This window comes from Panthera tigris, chromosome A2 (genome assembly GCF_018350195.1).
Source record: "Panthera tigris isolate Pti1 chromosome A2, P.tigris_Pti1_mat1.1, whole genome shotgun sequence".
Classification (NCBI taxonomy): Eukaryota; Metazoa; Chordata; class Mammalia; order Carnivora; family Felidae; genus Panthera; species Panthera tigris.
Window position 1 is genome coordinate 81,020,816 of NC_056661.1, and position 25,023 is coordinate 81,045,838.

The 25,023-nt window shown below is 39.1% G+C and overlaps 1 protein-coding gene across 2 annotated transcripts in view; it reads left to right on the plus strand.

Annotated features, from left to right (window-relative positions):
* Nucleotides 1-25,023, plus strand: part of CCDC146 (coiled-coil domain containing 146) — a 114,583-nt gene that overhangs the window by 79,386 nt on the left and 10,174 nt on the right. The window contains exons 5-16 of one of the 2 annotated variants that reach the window (XM_042964970.1): nucleotides 3,596-3,653; nucleotides 5,797-5,973; nucleotides 8,499-8,572; nucleotides 9,507-9,734; nucleotides 10,585-10,771; nucleotides 16,892-16,987; nucleotides 17,599-17,769; nucleotides 17,921-18,025; nucleotides 18,979-19,067; nucleotides 19,157-19,321; nucleotides 21,441-21,665; nucleotides 23,455-23,683. In XM_042964970.1, coding sequence (XP_042820904.1) covers nucleotides 3,596-3,653; nucleotides 5,797-5,973; nucleotides 8,499-8,572; nucleotides 9,507-9,734; nucleotides 10,585-10,771; nucleotides 16,892-16,987; nucleotides 17,599-17,769; nucleotides 17,921-18,025; nucleotides 18,979-19,067; nucleotides 19,157-19,321; nucleotides 21,441-21,665; nucleotides 23,455-23,683 — 1,804 coding nt within the window. The remainder of the gene's footprint in view (nucleotides 1-3,595; nucleotides 3,654-5,796; nucleotides 5,974-8,498; nucleotides 8,573-9,506; nucleotides 9,735-10,584; nucleotides 10,772-16,891; nucleotides 16,988-17,598; nucleotides 17,770-17,920; nucleotides 18,026-18,978; nucleotides 19,068-19,156; nucleotides 19,322-21,440; nucleotides 21,666-23,454; nucleotides 23,684-25,023) is intronic. The other variant, XM_007083926.3, reaches the window with a different exon arrangement.

Consider the following 25,023-nt stretch of genomic DNA (forward strand, 5'->3'; position numbering starts at 1 on the left):
GCTCTAGTGGGGTTAACACCCCTCCACCCCAATATCTTTAGGAACTTCTGAATCACTGGCAGCTATGAAGAATAATTTATTGTTCAAATGCTCTAGAGAATAAAATTTTACTCTATAATTTGGTTGACTTTTCTTATGCTGTCACATAATATAAACTCTATTTAATAAATGCTAATGGTAAGTTACAATTAAATCTATTACCATAGTTTCAGTTATGAGATTAATACTCATTGACCTCTTGAATATGCAGTTTAGGAAAGAATTTGCAACCCCTGGAGCACCTGGGTGGCTCGGTCGGTTGAGCATCCGACTTCAGTTCAGGTCATGATCTCACAATTCGTGGGTTTGAGCCCCATGTCGGGCTCTGTGCTGACAGGATGGAGCCTGGAGCCTGCTTCTGATTCTGTGTCTCCCTCTCTCTCTGCCCCTCCCCCACTTGTGTTCTCTCAAAAATAAATAAATATTTTTTTAAAAAAAGGATATGTAACCTTAAGTAAGCTCAATTAATATTATAAATAATGAGGTTTTTAAATACTATTGAGAACTCAAAAATTTTTTTAAATATATATTTATTTATTTTGAGAGAGAGAGAGAGTGTACACATGTAGGGGAGGGGCAGAGAGACTGGGATTGAGAATCCCAAACAGGCTCCAGGCTGCCTGCAATGCAATGCTGAGCCAGGCTCAGGGTTCAATCCCACCAACTGTGAGATCATGAACGTGAAAGTCAGACTGATGCTTAACTGACTGAGCCACCCAGGCACCCTGAGAACTTATGTTGAAACAAAGTAGAAGTCATTATCTTTCTAAAAACAGCCTCTGAAAAGATTTTCCAATATCCTTTTCAACCATTTCCTTGCCTTCACTTTGTTACCTTTTGGGGCTTCCCTGCTTTCTAATAACTCCTCAGATTTGGACAGCAAGTAAATTGTGTCTCTGATACTAAATCTGATGCATTCTGACAAGTCTTGGCCAGGTGGGGAAACAAGGCCATGGCAAGTTATTGCTATCTGTCACAGGTAGGGACATGGAGAGTGGGAGCACTCATGCTGTTCACATGCAGGACTATCCCAACGTGACCCTGGCCTTAGTGACTGCTCATTATTCCAAGCTGGTCCCTGCCATCCCTGTGGTGTAATCCGGGCTTGGTAGCCATTTGCCATTCTTAGTCCAGTAGTAACAGCAAAGTTGGAACCAAGAAACAAACAGATGCAGCAAGAAAGGAACAGAGGGATTATTTTAGCAAAGCATCTGGAATTCTGGAATGTTAGCTACGACACAGGGGCACACAGGTCATTAGGATTAGTAGTAAGGAAAAATTCACTGCTGGAATAGATTTCACTTCCTAAACACTTTTTAAATCTTTCCTGCTCTCCTTGTGGCAACCAAGAGCAGAATGAGCTTAGAACAGGTGTTGCAGGGTGTGGTCTTCATATCTAAAAGAGAAGGACCTGAGAAACTTGATTGAAAGGCAGATCCAATCTTAAAACTAATGGTTCCAAGCCTTCTCACCCAAGGCAGCATTTGCAGTTTTTACAAGATCCCAGCATACTTCTGAGAAATGTCAGAGTTTTAAGAACTGTTGGCTCCGAAAGCAGTTCTCAGCCCTGACTACAAGGTTAGAATCCACCCGAGTCTTCTGTCAGTGATCACCAGTCTGTGCTTAAACACCTTCTGACGGGAGCACACAGCCTCCCACAGCAGCCCGTTCCAGCTTTGGACAGCCTGATTTTTAGATGTTTATGGTTTGTATTGGTTCAAAAATCTACCTCTTGCAACTTCCACTAATTCAGACTGGTTCTACTACTGATAGTGAAAAATATCTCTTGCACATGGCCACACACAGGGTTTCCTGCATTGTCTCTTCACTCCCAAGTCCTTAAAATTAAAAACCTTTGAGGACATGGTTTCAGTTAGGACTCTCTTGCTGCAGAAAAGAAATAAATCCTGAGTAGCTTTGACACTGAAGCACCCCTTAGTCAGGAAAGCTGAAAATGTCAGACAGATTTAAAGTTTGATGTCAATTTAAAAGGTTAGAAGTTGATATATATCAAGAGGCAGAAAAGTATTTTTTCTTTATCTCAGTAATGCCATGCAAAAAGGAGAATCCAGAGGAGGGGGAAAAAAGACATTAATGCACAAGAATATGTATTAAATGATTACTTTTAAGAGTAAAAAACTGAAAGCAATCTAAATTCTAAAAATAGTGGAATATTTAAATAATAATGTGTTCCACAGGCAGGCAGCTTGATACTGAAAAGCACCGTGGAGTCAGAGCTCAATTTCTAGGTTTGAATGTCAGTTTAGTTTTGATTGTGTGACTTTGGAAAAGGCGCTTAACTCCTCAGTTTTCTTCATTTGTACAATGAAGATAATACCTATGTAGTAAGTTCTGAAGTTTAGAAATGCATGTAAATTACCTGATATAAGTTCAGTAAAAGATGGACAATGTTTGGGATTGTTTTACTATGCTACACTCACCCACTAGGAAACCTTGAAACTAACTATTAAATTACTAATTACAAAGACTGTTTTGCAGTTGGGAAGCTACTTTAATTACATGTTAGGTAAAAATGGATTCAATCATATATACACATTTTATATAATTTAATTAAAAGATACAAAGAAAATGAAAATGATCAACTGTGATGGGATGGGATTATGAATGATAGACTTCTTTATAAATAGAAAAATATGCATCTCTTAAAGGGAAAGTCAATTTTTCTTAATAAAAAACACATGATAGAGACGTAATTAGTTTAAAATGTCCTAAAGAATTAGCCATCTTATGTTTCTTTAAAAAATATATTATTTTATATTTACTTAAAGGAAAGACTGTGAGTCTTATCTTGTGGGAGAGCTTCAAGTCACCATTTTTCCAACTCAGGGACGCTAAGGTGGCCTTTACAATCAAAATATGACAGCACACTACCACCCCCTAGTGGCAGCCTGCATGAGGTGTAGGATCAATAGGTTGGAAGTTAAATATTGTCAATGTGTATGCAAGCTCTAACAGCAAAGGCCTAAGTATTCAAAACTCTGAAAGTTCAACTTCAACTTGTGTCCCAGCTAACCTACATTAAATTCCATGTGGTACGTACTTATTATACTAACCTTAATTTACATTATTGCAAATAAAAATTCATAAAAATAAAAGCTGGTGTGCATGTTTTGCTCCAACTTCCCAGATCTACTGGCTCATGAGATCTGCTTATTTGATGGAGCTTGTGGAAGTTTTTGCAGTAATCCAGGCAGGCATTGGTTCATTGCAAGTAGTATAAAAAAAAAAAAAAAGAAAAGAAAAGACCCAGAGCCTGCCTGGAAGGAGTCAGAGTCTAGTGGGGAAGGGCCTGCTACCAAGTAGCTATAATGCGATAAGATAACTGTTCTAATGGGTTGGTATACGCAGTGAGTGTTGTGGGAGGACTGGGGAGGAAGCAACTAACCGGGAGTCACTGAAGCCATCGTAAAGAACAGACACCAGGTTCCCTGGCAAACAAACACAGGAAGTGCGTTCTAAGAGAAAATAGAAAGTTATTACTGCAGAAATAGCTTACTCTTTTGTACTTTGTCAAATTTGTTGTTTTTTTTAACAGCTTAACAGAAGAAAAAAACCTCATAATAAAGGAATTTGAGAAGATACCTAAGCCAGGAGTAAGTCTTAGATGGTCTACAGTTTGTTAATACAACTGGATTCAAATATCCCTTTTGATAAATATTAATGTTTATCACAACAACCATACCCTGAGACATTTGAAAGATCCAAAAGTCTTAACTATAGACAATGCTGAAAGGAATAACTTCTGGAATAAACATAGTGATGCCTATTACAGGCTTAGCTATTTGGCATCTAATATAGGCTGTGTTTAGTTGGACAATATCTGCTTTGTTTTTAGAAAAAAAAGGGGGGGTGTCTGTGGTTAGCACTTAAAAACATTATTTTTGCATAGTTATTACCCTCAGAGCTTCTTGAACATCTCAAGCTTACTATAAGACATTTTTATAAAGGAGATGTACCACTTATCCATTCCTGCATAACAAACTGCCCCAAAACTTAGTGGCCTAAAACAGCCAACATTTCTTATTTTACACAGAGGTTTCCTGGTCTGAGCTGGTTCAGCTGGGGCTGGGTGGTCCAAGATGGCTTCATTCATCTGTCAGCCAGTTGGCAGGCTAGCTGGTCTAAGATCACATGTCACCAGTCGTCACATAGTAGTGGAAGGGTTTCCGGCCTCAAAAAAAAACAGCCTCAAGTGATGGCAGACCCCCAAAGCATAAGACCTTTCAAGCCTCTGCTTTTGTAATCCGTCATTGGTCAAAGCAAGTCACATGGCTAAGTCTAGAATCAAGGGATAGAGAAACGGGCTCTACTTTTTTTTTTTTTAATGTTTATTTATTTTTGAGAGAAAGACAGTAAGAGCCAGAGACAGAGAGAGAAAGGAAGAATCCTAAACAGGCTCCGGGCCCTGAGCTGTCAGCACACAGCCTGATGCAGGGCTCCAACTCACTAACCATGAGATCATGACCTGAGCTGAAGTTGGATGCTTATATGACTGAGCCACCCAGGCTCCTCTGAGCTCTACTTCTTAATGAGAAGAATGACAAATATCTATAGGAACAGGAGGAATTGGGAATCCATTTTTGTGAGATCACATTTTTTGTGATCTATCACACAAAGTAAAGAGAAATGTCACTACATTCTGCACTGTTACCCCCATCTGAATGGTTATATTTCAGAAGCATGCTGTTGGTGTTTTCATTCCAAGGCAAAAAAACCTGTTTATCATAGAGTAAAATACTACTTTTTTATATGTGTGTGTATGTGTATGAGTATAGATATGTACATATACATATATAGCATATAAAATATACATTATTATATAAGTACCTACCTACCATTTACCACACAGATTTTATGGGAAAAAGAATTTTGGATTTTAGTTCCAGACCATAGGATCACCAATTTTACCCGCTCTCATCAGCATTGGAGGGTGGAGATATGTAGAAAACCCAGAGCAGGCTAAATGGATCCATTCGCTCAGTCATTAATAATGTGTAGATTTTCTGAGTACAAGGCTTCTCTCCCATAAGTCAAACACTCCCCAAATAATCAGGCAAGGGAACAAAGATGTGTTGAGTCTGGAGTGGAGGGCCTTTGGGGAGAATATGAATGGGTTACAAAGAGGGGGATTAAGGAGCACAAAGGGTTGGGTTTTCCAAATATGAACTCCTCAGTCTTTAATTCTCATGTGGGATTCAGGTGAACCAGAAGCCCAATAGTCAAAGATGGTTTGCATCTGATGTCAAATCACAAAGCTACTAGAAAATGGGCTGGAAATTTTCACTCATGCTTTTTTGGTATGAAATAAAAATTAACTCAGAAAAAGGACACATTGAAAATATAGGACAGAGGGGCACCAGGCTAGCTCAGCTGGGAAGAGCATGTGACTCTTTTTATCTGGGGGTTGTGAGTTTGAGTCCCATGTTGGGTGTAGAGATTAAAATAAAATCTTAAAAAAAATAAATAAAATAAAATACAGGATAGAAAGGAGCCACTAGTAAAAAAAAAAAAAGAGTTTGAATCTGATGTAAAGTGTTTAATACATGAAGTACAACTGTCATGCCTTGATTGTAGATGTCAGAAGTCATTTTTGTATTTAACTTTAGAAGAAGTCATTTGTGAAACTCAAAACAAATATAATCAAAATGGTGAGTAAAATTATTTTTAATTTGATTTTTAGGTAGACAGATACTTGCTCAGGCTCTATATAACCTGATAATTTTCCTGACTTTTAAGGAAATGGAGAAGAAGATGAGAATATTGAGAGAAAGCACTGAAGAATTACGTAAGGAAACAATGCAGAAGAAATTAGAAATCAAAAATTTACGGGAAGATTTGGCATCTAAGCAAAAGCAATTACTGAAGGAGCAGAAGGAACTAGAAGAACTGTTGGAATATCAGGTCAACCTAAAGGTGTGTTACTTACATAAATATTTAAACATTGTTCCTCTGTGGACATAAAAATGCATGGTTATCAAGATTAACTACACAGGTTTGACAAAGAGGGGTAGCATCACACAAACTGAAATATTCAGCATTGTGACTGATCTAATCAAACTAAACCTGGGCCCTGGGAATTCACAAAAAATTTTAAGAGTGTTTGACAGGATCTCTCCAACTTGGAGCCCTGGCCCAGGGAAAAGACCTCACTAAGAATTTTCTTCTACATTAGAATTGGATGTCACAAACACAGTGACTTCTTTGAAGAGCAACCAAATGTCCTAACCTCTTGCATATATTTGTATAACTTTACCCTTATCTGTGTGATTTCACTTTACTTTCTCTTCCCCATGAAAGTGACTAAGACTTTGTTTATGCATTTATGTTTTAGGAAATAATTAAAATTCATTTTATTTTGAAAAATATATAACTCTCAAAACAATTTAAATAACCTAGAATTATTTTACCTTTTTAACAGTTTATTTATTTATTTATTTATTTTTTTTTTTATTTATGAACTATAATTATGATATAGATTTTGATTTTATTTTATTTTATTTTATTTTTTATTTTTTTTTAATTTTTTTTTTATTTTTTTATTTTTTAATATATGAAATTTACTGTCAAATTGGTTTCCATACAACACCCAGTGCTCATCCCAAAAGGTGCCCTCCTCAATACCCATCACCCACCCTGCCCTCCCTCCCACCCTGCCCTCCCTCCCACCCCCCATCAACCCTCAGTTTGTTCTCAGTTTTTAACAGTCTCTAATGCTTTGGCTCTCTCCCACTCTAACCTCTTTTTTTTTTTTTTTTTTTTTTTTTCCTTCCCCTCCCCCATGGGTTTCTGTTATGTTTCTCAGGATCCACATAAGAGTGAAACCATATGGTATCTGTCTTTCTCTGTATGGCTTATTTCACTTAGCATCACACTCTCCAGTTCCATCCATGTTGCTACAAAAGGCCATATTTCATTTTTTCTCATTGCCACGTAGTATTCCATTGTGTATATAAACCACAATTTCTTTATCCATTCATCAGTTGATGGACATTTAGGCTCTTTCCATAATTTGGCTATTGTTGAGAGTGCCGCTATAAACATTGGGGTACAGGTGCCCCTAACAGTTTATTTATTTTTGAGAGAGAGAGCATGCGTGAGTGGGGGAGGGGCCGAAAGAGAGGGAAGGAGAGAGAATCCCAAGCAGGCTTGGCGCTGTCAGTGCAAAGCCCAATGTGGGGCTTGATCCCATGAATGGTGAGATCATGACCTGAGTCAAAATCAAGAGTGAGACACTTAACCTACTGAGACACCCAGACACCCCTAGAGTTGGTTTAGAAACAACATCTGAGACTCACTGGCTTTAATGACAATTATGATTCACTTTGACCACTTTTTCCTCGAGGGTCTTAGAGCAGTCAAACACGACGTGCCCAGCTGCTACCTGGAACATAGTACCTCAGCAGAGACAGATTTACGAGGAGCCTAACAAAGCTAAAGCTTCAGGCCCCTCACTTGCATGAACCTCTTCCAAGGCCCTGTACCTATTTAGCATTTATAATTCTTTACTCTTTATCTTAGAGAGGCCCCCTGACAAATCATAAGAGTCTTAGCCTTACAAAATTTGGACCTGCCCCTGGACTGAGCGAGATCCCGGGATAAATTCACTTCACTGCCATGATGTGTTCAACCTCCATGCATGTATTACCCCAGGCACCAAAGTCCAGTGTGATCCTTGGGCAGGAAGGGCTGTTTCATAATGCCTGCCCTGTACATAAGTGGCTTGAGGCTAAAATAGAACCTTCTGTGAATCCACAGGGCATAGTGAAAAGTGGTACTAGCCAAAATTAGCTTTTGATCTCGGCCTTACCACTTCCTAGCTGCGTGACTTTGGGGAAATTATTTAAGCTTTCTTAGCACAAGTCTTAGGGTTCCCTAGAAGCAGAGTTTCTAGTATTCAGACAAATACTCATTGAGGGAGGTCTCTAAGGGGAATCTGATAGGAATGTCAGGAAAGTTGGGGGAAGAAACTAGGCCAAAATGTGTTTTCAGGAAAATACTGGTCTCAACCTGATCCTGTGGGAATCTCTAGACCATGAATTCCACCCAGAGGCAGGGGGGATGGGCCGTGGTATCACCACATCAATTAGTCATTGGTCACAGAGAGCTGCCCCCTTCCCTGCATTCCCTATCCCTTGAGAAGACAGGTCTGCTGAGCCAGTGGCGATCCTATGGAGAGGAAAACAGGCATGAGCCAACCCCCGCAAACCCGGAAAGATGGGTGGACATCCATAGAGGGAACAGACAGTATTCGTTACACTCAGCTATCTCCTCTTTAAACTGGTTACAAACCATGTCTTGTAAGGTCACTGTGAGTATTAAATGAAATAATTAAAGCACCCTAGACAGTAGGGGGAAGATAAGAATTCTACACATTGTACTTCTTTTCTATTTAACTCTGGTCTAAAATTACATAATGTAACATTCCTTTTCTTTACTAGGATGAAGTGGTCCACCATCAAGCTGTTCCTGTACAAATTGGAAAAGAGATAGAAAAAACAACACGCAAAAAAGTGTATGACTTAATATTATGTTTTAAGCCCTGCCAGCCCTAAGTTAGTGTATGCTCACTAAAACGAGAATATTAGCCATTGAACACATCAAATTACTATTACAACCTTTGAAATATCTGCATTTAGCCTTGCCTCAGTTGTGTGTATCAAGTTCATTAAAAGAAAGTAAGGCAGCATATTACTAACATTCATAACATTTATTTATGTCTCTTTCCAATTTATAAATTGAATCTGTATGGAGTGTCCCTACAGATGTTAACAGAGCTGTGCAAAAGATAAATTATTGGAATTTTAATGTGTAGAATTTTATGGTGTGTCAGCCAGCCAGAAGCCTAAAGCCCAGATGACAGTAACTCTACTTTGTCATCTAATCACCTGGGGAACACCCCCAAACATTCAGAGCAATTTTGGAGGCAGAAATCATGGAGGAAGTTCTTAAGGTTTAGAGGAGCTCAAAAAAATAAAGATAAATGAAGAAACAAAAATTCTGGAGAAACCATTTGATTGCTCTGGTAAGGAGAAAGAAGAAAGCAGGCATTAGTAACAGTTCTAAAAGCCACCTTGTCACGACCACCAAAGTTGAGAGATTCAGGTCAGTTCAAGAAGGCTGGTCAGGGAGAGGGTAGATCCCAGAAGGTGGTGCAGTGGGGAGCCAAGGAGGAAGTGAGGAGGCTGGACAAATCACTGCCCTCACTGGCACTCAGTGGAGACACCCCTAAGTCCCGCTCATCTGTGATCTTCATCCCACTTCTGAGTTCACCACTAGCTCTTCTATCGCCTCTTCAGGTAGTAAAAATAGGCAGAGACAGCATGAGCTCGAAATAAGGCAAACGTGTGTGTGTGTGTGTGTGTGTGTGTGTGTGTGTGTGTGTGTGTGTGTGTATACACACATATGCATGTATGTATGTAACTGTATCTGTATGTATGTTTCCACAGAGAAATGGAAAAGAAAAAGATTGTCTTAGAATATGAACTCGAAGAGCTAAATGACTTCCTAAAGAAAGTTGAAACCAAAATTAATTCCATAATGGAAGAGAAGGAGGATGTAATAAAGGAAGTTGAAGGCAAACGAGCCTTACTTGAAATAAAAGAACGAGAATATAACCAATTGGTCAAGCTGTTGGAATTGACCAGAGAGAATGAAGCAACTTCACTGACTGAAAGGTTACATTTATGTGTGTCTGTCATCTAAACTTGTCTTCAGTTTCTACTTAAGGATTCAAAACATAATCTCAAACACATTTATGTTGATTCAATAAATAGTTTATAGAATTTTGAATAGATTTTTACCTTTATTAAAAAATAAAGTATTTCCCAGTATTTTTCCCCATTGTTTACTCATCATTTTCCTCAATTTCTTGTGACCAAATCTCAAGGACACAATGTTTATATTATTGTAAGTTTTTGAAATGTGCCTCTGAAAAGTATATCACTGGAGTATGCTATAGTTGTGGGATCTTTCCTACATATGAACGGTATTCCTCAGGTAATCATGACTTTTTCCTAATGGGAATAATTTTGTGGTCCACGCAATTCCTTGGGAAGGTGTTAATTCCTATTTGTAAATAAAATTTTAGGGAAAATGGGAACCTCTGTCTCTGCTGAGCTGCTATTTTTAAAAATATTTTTATGTTTATTTATTTTTGAGAGAGAGTGAGCGGGGCAGGGGCAGAGAGAGAGGGAGACAGAATCCGAAGCAGGCTCCAGTCTCTGAGCTGTCGGCACAGAGCCCAAAGCTGTCGGGGCTCGAACTCCCGAACCATGAGATCATGACCTGAGTTGAAGTCAGACACTTAGTGGGATGCCACCCGGGTTCCCTCCATTTGGGTTTTTTCTAATTAGCCTGGGACTCTAAATGATACCAACTTACAAATAAAGTGGCTTTTAGCATGATTTAACATTGGTTTCTCATATGAGGATAGTTCTGTATGAATATGCTGAGCATGCTGTCTTGAGAAGCATGAAGGGCAGTTGATGACAAATCACTTTCATTTTCTCTCTTTTCCTGGAACAGAGGAATCTTGGATCTCAATTTACGAAACTGTCTCATTGACAAGCAGAACTACCATGATGAACTTTCTCGTAAGCAAAGAGAAAAAGAACGAGATTTTCGAAATTTAAGAAAGATGGAGCTACTCTTGAAAGTGTCCTGCGATGCACTCACTCAAACTCAAGCGCTACATCAAAGGCTTCTATTAGAGGTGGGTGCTGTGCACCACTTTTTGATTTTTCAAGATCCGTGCCATCTCTTTGAAGTAAAGATATCTTAAAAAGTTGTTTTTGCTACCAGTAAAGAAATGGAAAACAGAGAATGCTAATTTTAAACTGCATCAGATCTATCATAGAGGCTCTGTCTTAACGTTTTTCGATCTCTTTTTGCTAACCCAAGGTTAGAGACGTGTCTTACTTGAATCAGGCATCAGCTTGGCCAGGGGAAGCAGTGAGGCCATCCAGGTCTGGAAGAGCTCAAGGCTTCACTACAGAGTAGGACCAAGTGGACCACTGTCTTTACCAGTTGAAAGAGTCAGATCCAGCGTGGTGTCACTGCAGACTGCAATAGTCAGGGACTAGATCAAAGTTTGTCAGTCAGCCTGCACCTCCAACTAGCCATACTCCAGTCAGAGGATGCGCAGGATAGCTGGTATCTTCTCACTATCTCTGTGCTCCCAAGTGAGGGTTTTTGGTCTTGTTGCCTCTGCACTCTCCTCCATCAGCAGCCTCTACTAATTGAACAAGCACTTCTGAAAGGCAGTAGGTCCTTGAGCAGGATGCATCCTTTGGTGGAAAAGAGAGCAGTCTCTGAGGTGAAGCAGCCGGGTGTATAAAAACCATACCCATTCTTTTCAGTATTGTCATGCTCTGTGACCATAAGGAGGTTCATGACTTCAGAAATTTAAACAGGAGTTTCCAACTCTGCTAGACACTACTGATCCTAAGCTATACCTAATTCTCCTCTCCTTCTGGGCATGTGGGAAGTGTATACTTCCCTGCAGTCGAACAGAGTCACATGACTAGTTCTGGCCAATAGATTGTGGACGGAAGGGACACATGTCACTTCCAGCCCGGAATATCTGATTGCCCGTGTGAGACCCTCTAGCTTTTTTCCTCTCCTACAGCAGTTGTGGAAGTACATGATGATACATAGGTGCTGTAAAATGGAAGCAGTCCAAAGGCTCAGCCAATAGTGGTCTTGGACTCAGGTGCCTGGGTGGCTCAGTCAGTTAAGCGTCCGACTTCAGCTCAGGTCATGATCTTGCAGTTCGTGGGTTTGAGCCCCACGTTGGGCTCCGTGCTGGCAGCTCGGAGCCTGGAGCCTCCTTTGGGTTCTGTGACTCTCTCTCTCTCTTTCTCTCTCTCTCTCTCTCTCTCTGCCCCTTCCCTGCTCATGCTCTGTCTCTCTCTCAAAAATAAACATTAAATTTTTTTTTTTAATTGTGGTCTTGAACAATCATCTTGACTGTCCATAGGCTTTGTCAGAGCAAAAAATAAGACTTCATGGTTTGGAGCCATGATAGTTGGGGGTTGTTTATTTCTGTAGCATAACCTAACTTATTCTGACTGAAACGCTAATCTTTAGCAAGGTGTGGACAAAACTGGTTAGGGTTAGGAGTGTTACAAATGGCATTCACAAACCTTTTTTTTTTTCCCCCCATCTCAGTGGGGCAAAATATGCTTTTTACACTTTTGCAAAACAAAGAACAGTTATTTATGTTTCTCATACTTTTTTTTAAAATTGTTTATTTTTTTTGTTTCTCATATACTTCTAATATTTTTATTACAGTTCTAGCAAGTAGATTAATTCTTTTTATCACTGTGAAATCTCTTTAGAAATGCTTTTTGCCTTTGATATTAGGACATTATAAGTTATACTAGCTTTTTTTGGTTAGATTTTGCCTGTTATTTCCTTTTCCATCCATTTACTCTTACTCTTTCTGTGTCCTTACTTAGATGTGTCCTTTATATGCAGCACATACTTTTTAATATCTGGTCTGAAAATTTTTACCTTTTAGTTCTTGTATTCAGTCCAAAAACATTTCATGTAAGTATGGATCTACTTGGGCTTTTGCCCACCATATTACTATTGCTTTCTCTTTGTCCCATTTCTTTCGTGTTCCATTTTCCCTCCTATATATCTTTCTTTTGGATGAATCAAAAAAAAAAAAAATGAGCTGTTCTACTTCTACTTTCAATTGTCCTATTTCCCCCATTTTAGATATGCTTTAGTTAGTTCTGCATTCTCTTCCCACCCATTAGCCTAAAGATTACAACATTCATCCTTGATTTTAATTAGAGTCCATATAAAGTAATAATTTGCTACTTTCCAGACAGTGCTAGGTAGAACCTTTGAAGACTTTAACTCTGTTTGCCTTTGCAACTCTTACACCTTCAAACATATTTTTTTAATCCAACTTTTCAAGTTATTCTTGTTAGGAGCATTGGTCTACTACAAGCTATTCCATCTTAGCCCAGGTCCTAGCACATTATGACAGCTAAGTTGGAACTTTGGGCAAACACAGACCCTGTGCTATCTCCTTATATTTAAGAGTAAGGCACAATAAAGCTAGTTGGGAGCTATTTCTGATGATAAGGCTTGCCACTACAGGTTAATCTGGCTGGACACAAATATATAAAAGGAATGGCCTTGACCAAATGGGAGATTGCAATAGAATGCTCACACATTGTTCAGATTTTAATAAATAAAAGCTTTTTATAGTAGGACACCTCTAGCTATTAAATTCACAAAATAGCACCCACTGAATATAAAATGAACAGAAATGAAAACGTATTTTAAAATCCTCTTGGGGCGCCTGGGTGGCTCAGTAGGTTAAGTGTCCGACTTTGGCTCGGTACACAATCTCATGGTCCATGAGTTCGAGCCCCACTTTGGGCTCTGTGCTGACAGCTCAGAGCCTGGAGCATGCTTTGGATTCTGTGTCTTCCTCTCTCTCTGCCCCTCTGTTGCTCTCACTTGGTCTCTCTCTTTCTCTCTTAAAAATAAATAAACATTAAAAAATAAAATAAAATCTTCTTCCTTCATTGGTTTTGAGAAAAATCTGGTTTTGCCCTAGTGCAGTTTGTTTCCATGAGAGACTATGTTCCTCTTTGACCTCATGACTTATAATTAGCCTGGCCACAGTCCTACGCTGGCTGGCAGCACTTGAAAATAGTCACTCCCAGACTGAGTGAACATTTCAGCCTTGCACACAGTCCAAAAAGGAAGGAGATAAAAGGTAAGTATGAAGAGTTCCCGCTACTCTTCAGACTTCATTTTCCCCCTAGAGAGAGTTGTTTGATTCTCCTATTGCTTTTGACTGTAGAGACTCTAGAAAGTCAAGCCACAAACCTCGTGAAAGTTTGAAATATTTTAGGAAAATATCAAAGCTTTAAAGAAACTGAGGTTCTTTTGATATCAAATAATTGGGATGTTTACTGCAACAGGATCATGTCTAACTTCTTAACTTTTATGAAGGTTACTGATGTTTGTTCATGCACTGAAAATGTCTGGAAGAACAGACACTAAACTATTAACCATGACTTGTGGGGAGTAGTATTTGAAGGAAAGGTAGGGAGCAGGTGTTTAATTTCTTACTTTAAACACTTTGTTTTGTTTGGTTACAATGAACACATTTTTTTTTCTAAGTGTGAAATGCTACTCTATAAAAACCCAAACATAGAACTAAAATAAATAAGCTTACAAAACCTGCTGATATATGCAATCTGAGGCTCAAATGTAGTGGTAAATATCTCAAGTCACCCAGTATTAGTACATAACTAGAATATAGCTAGAATCAATTTGGCTGCCAGAAGTAACAGAAACTCAATTATAGTGACTTAACTAAATAAGGGACTGTTTTATTCACATAATAAAAAGTCCAGAGGTAGGCTCAAGATCCTCTTAGCTCTTTTTTCTGTCACCCTTAATGTGTATATTTTGTTTTGAAGGTCAAAAGACAGCCATTCCACCTTTAGGCATAAGATCAAACAAACATGGGGAAGGGCAAAGAATAAAAGGCATATGGCAGCTCGCTTGGTTGAGGTGGTGTTTTTAGCAGGAAAACAATCACTGTCCCAGGGGTCCCATCCAGCAGACTTCCATTTACATTTCACTGACATATCCTGGTCACCCCCAGCTACAAAAGAGTCTAAGGAATCCAGGATACATTGCAGCTATGAACAAAACTGGGGTTTTATTAGTAAGGTCAAAGAAGAGGGTGGATATTGGCTAAGCTACCAATGGCCCACCTTGATACTTCTCCCACAAACCAAGCATCCTTAATTCCTGTCTCAAACTTGAGGGTTAGGTTTATGGAGACTTAAGAAAAGTATCAGAGAAGCAGCTAGCCAGAATCCAAAAATAAATACAATTCATTGCAGTATTGTTTGTAATTCAAAACACTCAGACATTTGTAACCTAAATGTCTGAGACCTGAAACCAGGAAAGTTCATTAGGGGCTTTAATTGACAAGAGAAGCTAGTGAGTGTGCCCTCATCATATCTTCTGAAAAGACCTTGTAAGGTTTCTTCATCCCAGCTAGCATTCATACACAGATTTGTCTACACTTGGGAGCCAAGCATTTGGAGTAGCCTGCTTCTGGGCACCTGTGGCAGAGAAGTACACAGGAACTGGGACACTTGCTGGCCTTCCTCTGAAAGAAAGAACTCTACTTTCCAGAAGGAGAAATCAAACTCTTTCCATCTGACTTCTTAACTCGTCCATAAAATCTTCCCTGATTATTCAAGTCTACTTTGAGCTGTCCCTTTCCTGACCTGATATAGCATTTACCTGCTCCTCAAAATCACAAATTCTGTGTATTGTTATATGGATTTCACAAGACCATGTCTCGTCTTTCTAATCCAGGGTGTGCTCCTCAGTAGCTAGCTCTCCATGGTAAGATGGAAGCAGGAATCTTGGGCATTGGGGGGGTACAGAAGGTGCTACTGAAGATACACAAGTTCATGGATTTGGGGACATCCAAAGACTTAGTTATTTTAAGAGAGCAACACAAATCTCAGAAAGACACTGTTAAATCACTAAACAGCATGATCTTTCCCTCTTGGTACAGATTTTAGCCAATATTCCACCTTAGTTCCTAGAAGTGTGAGCTGTTACATAGGAAATAAACTATCAAGTTGGAGTCATGTGCTTTTGGTATAAAAGTCTGACTCTAAACCTGCTCTAACTCAAGTATGCTGTCAGCACCCGAAGATAACCCTTCCTGTCTTTGGATGGTGTTTCCCCAGAAGCTGTTGTGTGTCCCCCTCCTCCTCTCTGCTTTCTTCTCCATCATAAAGAATCTGACAATATCATTCCTAAAAGGCAGCAAAAACTGATAGAATGAAATGTTACTTTCTCCTGAAATTCTTTAGCAGAGGACAAAACACAAGCCAATACAATAGAAATGTAATGGTGGAATTTCAGGTATCAACAAAAAAAATGTAAGAGGCTTTTCTTTTGGGTAAGAACTTTTTTCCAGCTACTCATCAAATTACTACATATTGAGTAGCCAAGTATTCTTACTAGATTAATAAATGGTTCCTATTTTCTTTTAGGTTTATTTATTTAGAGAGACAGTGCATGTGCACGAGCAGGGGAGGAACAGAAAGAGAGGGAGAGAGAAAATCCCAAGCAGGCTCCACACTGTCAGCACAGAGCCTAACATGGGGCTCGATCCCACAAACCACAAGATTGGGACCTGAGCTAAAATCAAAAGTCGTACACTTAACCGGCTGAGACACCCAGGTGCCCCTAAATGGCTCCAATTTTTTTAATCTATAAGATTTCATAAACATTTATATTTTATAAGTATGATAAATATCACTTGAACATGCCTGTTTCCAAAGTGCTGAGTTATGAGTTAGTGAAGCAGTAAAATACAGTGTTAGATTCATGGACTCTGAGTCTATCCTCCTGGGTTTGCACCTGTATCACTGAGGCAAGTTGCTTAAATGTCTTTGTTCCTCCTTCTCTTCATCTGTACAATTAGAGAGAATAATATTATCTACCTCATAGGGTTTATTGTGAGGATTAAATATGACCATACACATAAGCACTTAGAACCTCTCCTGACACATTATCAATGCTCTATAATTGTTAGCAGCTATTATTAGCAAGATTTATTTCCAAATGAAGGAGAAATATTTGCAATTTGTGAATTATAGATTTTTGGCAGGTTTTCATATTTTAGTTTACCATGACTTCATAAAGAATATTCAGCATAATAATTTGCCCACCATTTGCAAAAGGTACACAGTGGAGTTGACTACATGACATTGAAGATTTCTTTCTTGTGTAAATAGTGGTTTTACATTTTTATTTCCAGATGGAAGCTATCCCTAAAGATGATTCTACATTATCTGAGAGAAGGAGAGAACTCCACAAGGAAGTTGAAGTGGCTAAGAGGAATTTGGCTCAACAGGTCAATATCGACTCTTATCTAAGCTTCTGTCTAAGGGTGATTAATACGAAGTTGTGGTGTTTTTAACTGTGCTCCACAAAACTTCATCAATAGGAGAGTCATCAAATATAGTATGATCCTATTTAATGTGGGTCTGTTTCTTCATCTCAGGGTCTACTTGAACCCCACGTTAAATAGGAGAAAAAGGATGTGTTTGAACAAACAAAATTATACAAATGCATGAGATTTTAAAATAAAAGGGCTACTGATTATATAATCGGATTAAAAATAAGCAATAAATGTTTTATTTCACCAATGTCTAATTTTAAATTTTCAAATTTTGTTTATTCAAGCTACTGTTAAAGTATTTTAAAACATGATTTTATGTCTCTTCTTTTTCTTCAAGTTACTTGAAAACAAAGTCTGGTTAAGAAAAACTTCTATCACATTAAAATGCTAATACTTGCGCATTCTTTCCTAAGATAAAATACTTGGAGCTAAAGCAGTCGAGTTACTTTGTTTTATGTTCTAGCAAACTAACTTCTACATAGGAAATTAAAAAAATGTTAAGATACTGGCCCTAGTGTGTTTCTTCAAACAAATCAGTTATAATATATGGTGTTTTTCAAAAGAAAATCCTATCAGAAGCTGAGTCCAAGTTAGTGGAACAGCAACTTGCAGAAGAAAACAAGCTTTTAAAGGAGCAGGAAAACATGCGAGAACTTGCCTTCAACCTTGTCCGTATGACTCAAATCAAAATTGATGAGAAGGAGCAAAAATCCAAGGATTTCCTGAAAGCTCAGGTAATTGCATTTTTGTAACCATCCATTAATTACTATACAAGTTCAGGATAACCTCAATTTCACATACTGTTCATTAGAAAGCTGTAATTGTCTCCTTGAGTTTGACTATACAGTTTCCCCAAACAAGACTCAATCACGTACTGAAAAATAGTTTCAGGATTTAATAAGCAGTAGTCAGCAATCTAGAGGAAAAATGAACTGCGTCAGTGGCAATCAGCAGAGGATTCGAGCACATGACGATTTCAGTAAGAAAAAGGTGGGTGCCTCCCGGGGACAGGCCTGACATAGTGGGCAGATCTCTGTGATTCCCCACCATCTCACATGGTGAGATGTGTCCAAGAACAAGTCAACAGCGGTAGCATTAAACTGCTCCCCACCCCCCCACCCGTGCCTCCCAGGTTCACCAAGCCAGCGTTGTTTAAACCAATGAGAGAACTCCCTTAGTTACTACTCCACCCCACGACTTTCCTGGGCTCCCAACAAACTAGCAGAGCTGACCCAGTGCAACATCGCCAACAAAAGAGCAATGAAACCAATGACAAAAACAACTCTCCTGTCATGCTAGCTAACACTCTAACATGACAATCATTGTATTCCGCAAAGGGATTATGTTCACAGGTTCCCTGTTAAAAACGAATATGATATGACACATTACAAAAAGAGAATACCTGAATTTACCCTGTGACCCAGATGTTGGCTGTTTCTGAGCAACCTTCATTCTGAGCAAGCATTGACACGGGATGGCATTCTCCTCGGAAAAGCGCCTGAAAATCATGGCTTCTGTTTCTCACAAAATACCACAGGGGGTTCCATTTCTAACATGTGTCAAAACTGACTACAAATCATCTTCCTTCAACTATCTTTCACAAACTCTTCACTTACCAGCCCGGCTGTGATGTCCATACTCACTCCTGCGCTCTCTTAAAAGCTTCCCAAACTTTTCCTCAAAGACAACTCATATAGGCTTTTTTCTTGCTCTATTCTCTCCTTCTTTCTTGTCCTTAATTAATTCAGTTCAGCTGGCCAGGCAATTTTCAGATCTCTCCCTTACAGTTCCCCTACCCCCACCCCAAACTGCACAACCCAGCTGGCTAAGATAGAATTCTCCTTAATGGCCAGGAATGAGATCAGGTGCAGCTGGGAGTATTCATGTTAGTGGTGCTGAGCTTTTTTTTTTTCTTAATTTCACACATAATTTTCATATTTCAGCAAAAATATAGCAATATTGTTAAGGAGATCAAAGCAAAGGATCTTGAAATCAGGATACACAAGAAGAAAAAACGTGAAATTCATCGGAGGTAAAAGAATTACATGACGATTTATCTTGTTAGATGGGCAAAAAATGAATTTTATTTCATGAGTTTCAAAAACACTTGTGTTTCCACAGACTCAGAGAGTTTGCTAAACTGTATGACACTGTTCGAAATGAGAAAAACAAATTTGTTAACTTACTTCACAAAGCTCACCAGAAAGTAAATGAAATAAAAGAAAGGCATAAAATGTCATTAAATGAACTGGAAATTTTAAGAAATAGTGCAGTTACTCAAGAAAGGTAAGTGTAATAATAACTATTGTCTTTTCAAAAGTTTCTCTTCTGATTCATTGAACTCTAAAATACCCTGTGGATAATAAAGTAGATAATAAAGTAGAATAAAGTAAAAAGTAGAAGATAATAGTCTTACAAAGCTGTAAGAGCCCTTGCTCAAAGATGCTTTACAGATGACAGTCTAAGCATCTGAATGTGATTCGTTATGCTTCTACTGTCTGATAGCCATATTTTTAAGTGAATAAAACACTATGTTTACACTATTTATTTTCATTTACCAAATTAGAAAGAAAAACACAAATTTGATCATTTGCATTCAAATTTGGAAGACAATCAAATGTTCATCAACCAGCATTCCCTGGTTATAGATTTGAAGCATCTAATGTGCTTGGAGAAGGCAGTATAGTGGAGTGATTAAGACAGATAGCTTTCTCCATAATTTGGCTTTTGCAGCAACGTGGATGGAACTGGAGAGTGTTATGCTAAGTGAAGTAAGTCATACAGAGAAAGACAGATACCATATTTTTTCACTCTTACATGGATCCTGAGAAACTTAACAGAAGACTGTGGGGGAGGGGAAGGAAAAAAAAAAAGGCTAGAGAGGGAGGGAGCCAAACCATAAGAGACTCTTAAAAACTGAGAATAAACTGAGGGTTGATGGGGGGGTGGGTGATGGGTACTGAGGAGGGCACCTGTTGGAATGAGCACTGGGTGTTGTATGGAAACCAATTTGACAATAAATTTCATATTAAAAAATAAAAAAGACAGCTTTCTAGACTCAACAGAGCATTAAATGAATTCCTTTAGTCTTTTGATTTGGCAAAGTGGGGCAGCAGAGGCTTGGGGCACAAAAGAAAAGGTGTCCTAATCCAAGGTGGGAGGGAGGAACTATAGAAACTCCCGAAGAGTATCATATAATGAATATCATTATTACTACAGTAATAATAATTATAGTAGTAAACATTATTACTACCAGAGTAGTTCCCCCTTATCCTTGAAGGATACATTCCAAACCCCCAGTGGAGGTCTGAAACTACAGATAGTACTGAACCCTATATATTTTGTGTTTTTTTCCTATATTTACATGCCTTTGATAAAGTTTAACTTATAAATTAGGCACAGTAAGAGATGAGTATAATTACTAATAAAATAGAACAATTGTAGCAATATACAGTTGACCCTTGAACAACACAGGTTGGGGCGGGGGGCACCCCCTGCACAGTTGAAAATCTGCATATAACTTTTAACTCCCCCCCCCCCCAACTTAACTACTAAGAGCCTACTGTTGACTGGACACCTTACCAGTAACATTTGATTAACAAATATTATGTATGGTACATGTATTATATACCGTATTCTTACAATAAGGTAAGCTGGAGAAAAGAAAATGTTAAGAAAATCATAAAAAAGGGGCACCTGGGTGGCTCAGTAGGTTAAGCGTCTGACTTCGGCTCAGGTCATGATTTGGGGGAGAGGGTGTTTCCAGCCCCCTTTGGACCCTGTGCTGACAGCTCAGAGCCTGGAGCCTGCTTCGGATTCTGCGTCTCCTTCTCTCTCTGCCCTCCCCCACTCATGCTCTCTGTCTCTCAAAAAGAAACGTTAAAAAAAATTGTTTTTTAAATCATAAAAAAGAGAAAATACATTTACAGTATTGTACTGTATTTATTTATTTTTTTAAATCACATATAAGTGGACCCATGCAGTTCAAACCTGTTTTGTTCAAGCGTCGGCTGTACTGTAATCAATTATGTAAATGTGGTCTCTCTCCCTCTGCCTCAAAATATGTTATTGTACTGTACTCACCCTTCTCGTGAGGACGTGAGGTGACAAAACGCCTGTCTGATGACGTGACGCGAGGCGAATGACGCAGACGTTGCGACGTAGCGTTAGGCCGCTATTGACCTTCTGAAGAGTCAGAAGGAGGATCATTTACTTCCGGACCACGGATGACCGCGGGTAAATGAAGCTGCAGAAAGCCAGACGGTGGATGGGGGACTACGGTACCACTATTGTCGTTTCAATGGACATACTGAAAGCAAGAGCTATGTTGCTAGTTTCAGAAGTCTTCATTGTTTTTAAAGTAAAGAAAATTATGATCTCACCCATTTTCCCATTGTTTTTAAAGAAAGTTACAAAATTCCATGCTGAAACTTGCCAACAATGTTACCATCAGAGAAAGCATGCAAAATGACGTGTGCAAAATCGTAGCAAAACTTCAGGCAATGAAGGAGAAGAAGGAAGTCCAGTTAAATAACATCGACAGACTTGCCAACATGATCACAGTGATTGAAGAGGAGATGGTGCAACTTCGCAAGAGATACGAAAAAGCCGTTCAGCATCGAAATGAAAGGTAAAAACTAGCAACCTAGTGTGAAAAACGAAACACCCAGAGATCCTACTTAGAAATGTTGCCCCTTTTGGGGGCACCTGGGTGGTTCAGTCGGTTGACTGGCTTGAGCTTGGGTCATGATTTCACGGTTCTGGTTTGTGAGTTCGAGCCCCACACAGGGCTCGCGGCTGTCAGCACTGAGCCCACTACAGACCCTCTGTCCCTACTCCCTCTACCCCTTCCCCACTTGCGCTCTCTCTCTCAAAAATAAAAACAAACATTAAAAAATGCTTAAAAAAAACAAATATTGCCCCTTTTTCTATCTGGATTTGACAGTAAGTAGTGAGGGGCATGTGACATTCAGGTTTCATTAGCCTTTTGTGGGGGCAGGGTAGGGGGTCAGCTGTGTGTTTTGCCTGAAAATAAGAAACTCTGTTCTTGTAAGTGAGACAGGCAAGACTAGGGTTTGAGAAGTTGCCCGCTTAAAGATCAAAGTTCTTTCCCAGGCTACCATTCAGGATACCATCAAGTTATTTCAGTATAATTGACATAAGTAAGTCTTTGGATCTCGTATCCACTTTTGTGACAGGCTTGGTCTTAGTAGGAAATTTATTAAGCCATTTTCCCAGCTCATTTTCTCAGCAAGTAAGATGTTTCAGAACAGCATTATTTCTTCCAGACTACAATTATGTCATTAATCAATTGCTACTGTAACTGTGCTTGTGCTAGAGAAATGTGGTATGTGAGATTGTAGAGCCCTGTAGTAATTACATCTGGTATCAGATCTTCTGTTCATTGTGGCTTGATTGTGGGCTGCTCCATGTGAAGTTATGTGCTAAGTGCTGGACCCTGAAAGTACAAACAGGTGGTATGGCATTGCTCCTGGCTTCTTGTGTCAAGAAAAGTAAGAGGATCCTGAGGAGCCAATGAATGGCAAATGAGACAAAACAAAGAGCTAAGATTAAGCAAATACAACGATGTGTATACATGTTTTAAGGGAGGGGAGAGAGACAGAGATAAAGGCAATTAAAGATGAACTCTGGGATAATGGATATACAGAGTGTGGGAAGAACTTCAGGGTGTGAAGAACACTACTTTTTCAAACAGCTGGCAGGTGTTCTCTCTGGGAAAAAAGAAAGAAAAAAAAAGTCCTCTTATTTGGCTCCTGGCACAAAACAAAGTAGTTAAGCAGTGTGTTCCCAGGCCCTGATCAGACCTGTAGGGCTGGAATTAGAAAATTCTTACTTTGTTTCTTTCCCACATTCTCCTCACATGGAGGGGTCTTTCCCCTGGCATGATTACAAAGGACAAGACTTTGCCTATTTATGGGGCAATTTGCATCAGAAATATTCAACTTTCAAAGAACCTAATAGGCCTGGCAAGTTACACAGAATTGCTGCAGAAACACATTCGCTGGCCCCCTGCCTGGGTACTTCTGGCCCAGAGCTCAGTTGGCAAGTCTGGCCCAAGAAAAGGGTCTGCAGAAAATCAGATTATGAGGTTACTTTGTTCATGCATGGGGAATGACATTTTTTTCCCACCCCAGGAAAACCTTTGGGATTTGCAGAGATACCGTGACCAGCCAACTGCACGGTTAGCTCAGAGTCAAGATGCTAAACAGTCCTCCCTTTCCCATCCCCAGGAAAATTAAAAGTGTGGAGTTTAACTAGAAAGCCAACAGTGAATATCTTTTGCCTTCTGGAATTATATAATGTCGATGTGTATTTGGTGCCCAAATCCAGGGGGAACCACCATGACTAAGTGACCTCAACATCCTCTTAGCCTGCTCTGCCTCTCCTTTTGGCCATAGTGGCGTTCAGCTGATAGAGCGGGAAGAGGAAGTGTGCATCTTCTATGAAAAAATAAATATCCAAGAAAAGATGAAGCTAAATGGAGAAATTGAAATACATGTCCTGGAAGAAAAGATCCGATTCCTGAAACTGAAGATTGCCGAGAAGCAAAGACAGATTCATGTGACCCAGAAATTACTGCCAACCAAGAAGGCCCTGGATGCTGACTTAGCAGTGCTCCAGATTCAGGTGGGGAAAATATTCATCAGACATTTCCAGGGCCATTTGCTTCCCCTCCCCCGCCTCTTCTTTAGAGGTTTGTAGATCATATTGAGCTCTCACATGTAAATTAAGCTATGCCCTTCCTAGGATCTGTACGAACCCATAAGTTATAAGTCTTCTTTAAAAATGCCCCTGCTTCAGGGTGGAATCAGCCATCCACGCTACAGATTGTCTTTTTTTCCCCGTGAAACATTTTCTGCCTTCCATGGAATTTAGATCCTCCCAAATCTCAACTCTTGCTCAGCTTCCTCATAGCTCAAAATTTAAGTAAGCCAGGTTTTCACTGCCACCAGCATAACTATGTTTTTGATGCTTGCTGGAAAGATCCTGAAGACCATCTTGCTCTCATTTTTAGAACTCCTGTCCTCCAAAGCCGAGATTTTTGTTTGTTAATTGGCAATCACATATAAATGGACTCCTTATTAATCCCTGTAGTTTCCCTGTAATATAATAGCCTGATCTCTGACATAGTCTTTTTAAAAATGGAATAAAGCCACAAACGTTAAACATGAAATACCTACATATATACATAAATACTGAATATAAAGCTACTTTCTTCACATGTAATAACTGTACTTTTTCTTCTATTTTTAAAGAATAGAGATCTTTTTTCCATTTACTCAATGCAGCAGGAACAAATTTTAATTTATAATAGGGCGCCTGGGTGGCTCAATTCTGAGTTTCGGCTCACATCATAACCTTGTGGCTTCCGTGGGTTTGAGCCCTGGTTGGGTCTCCAAGAGATTTTTCTCTCTCTCCCTCTCTCTCTCTCTGCCCCTCCCTGACTTGTGCTGTCTCTATTCCTCTCAAAATAAACAAACGTAAAAAAAATTTTTTAACCTATAATATGGTTTCTAAAATGTCAGGTTTATTTTCAGGTTTTTTCTGATTATAAAATTAAAACATGTTCAGTTAATGAAGTTTTGAAAAAATACAAAAATTAAAAAAAAAATCCAGGGGCACCTGGGTGGCTCAGTTGGTTAAGCTTCTGACTTCAGCTCAAGTCATGATCCCACAGTTCATGGGTTTGAGCCCCGCATCGGGCTCTGTGCTAACAGCTCAGAGCCCAGAGCCTGCTTCTGTCTCCCTCACTCTCTGCCCTCTCCTGCTTCTGCTTGCTCTCTCTCAAAAATAAAAATAAACATTAAAAAAAATTTAAAAAATAAAATTCCATCCCCAATATATAATCACTATTAAAATTATCAAAAATCTGGAAGAGATCCTTCTGGTCTTCTTCAAGATGTACAAGTAAAAAGTTTTCATTAGCTCATGCTATAGACAGTTGTGGATCCTGGGTTTGTGTTTTG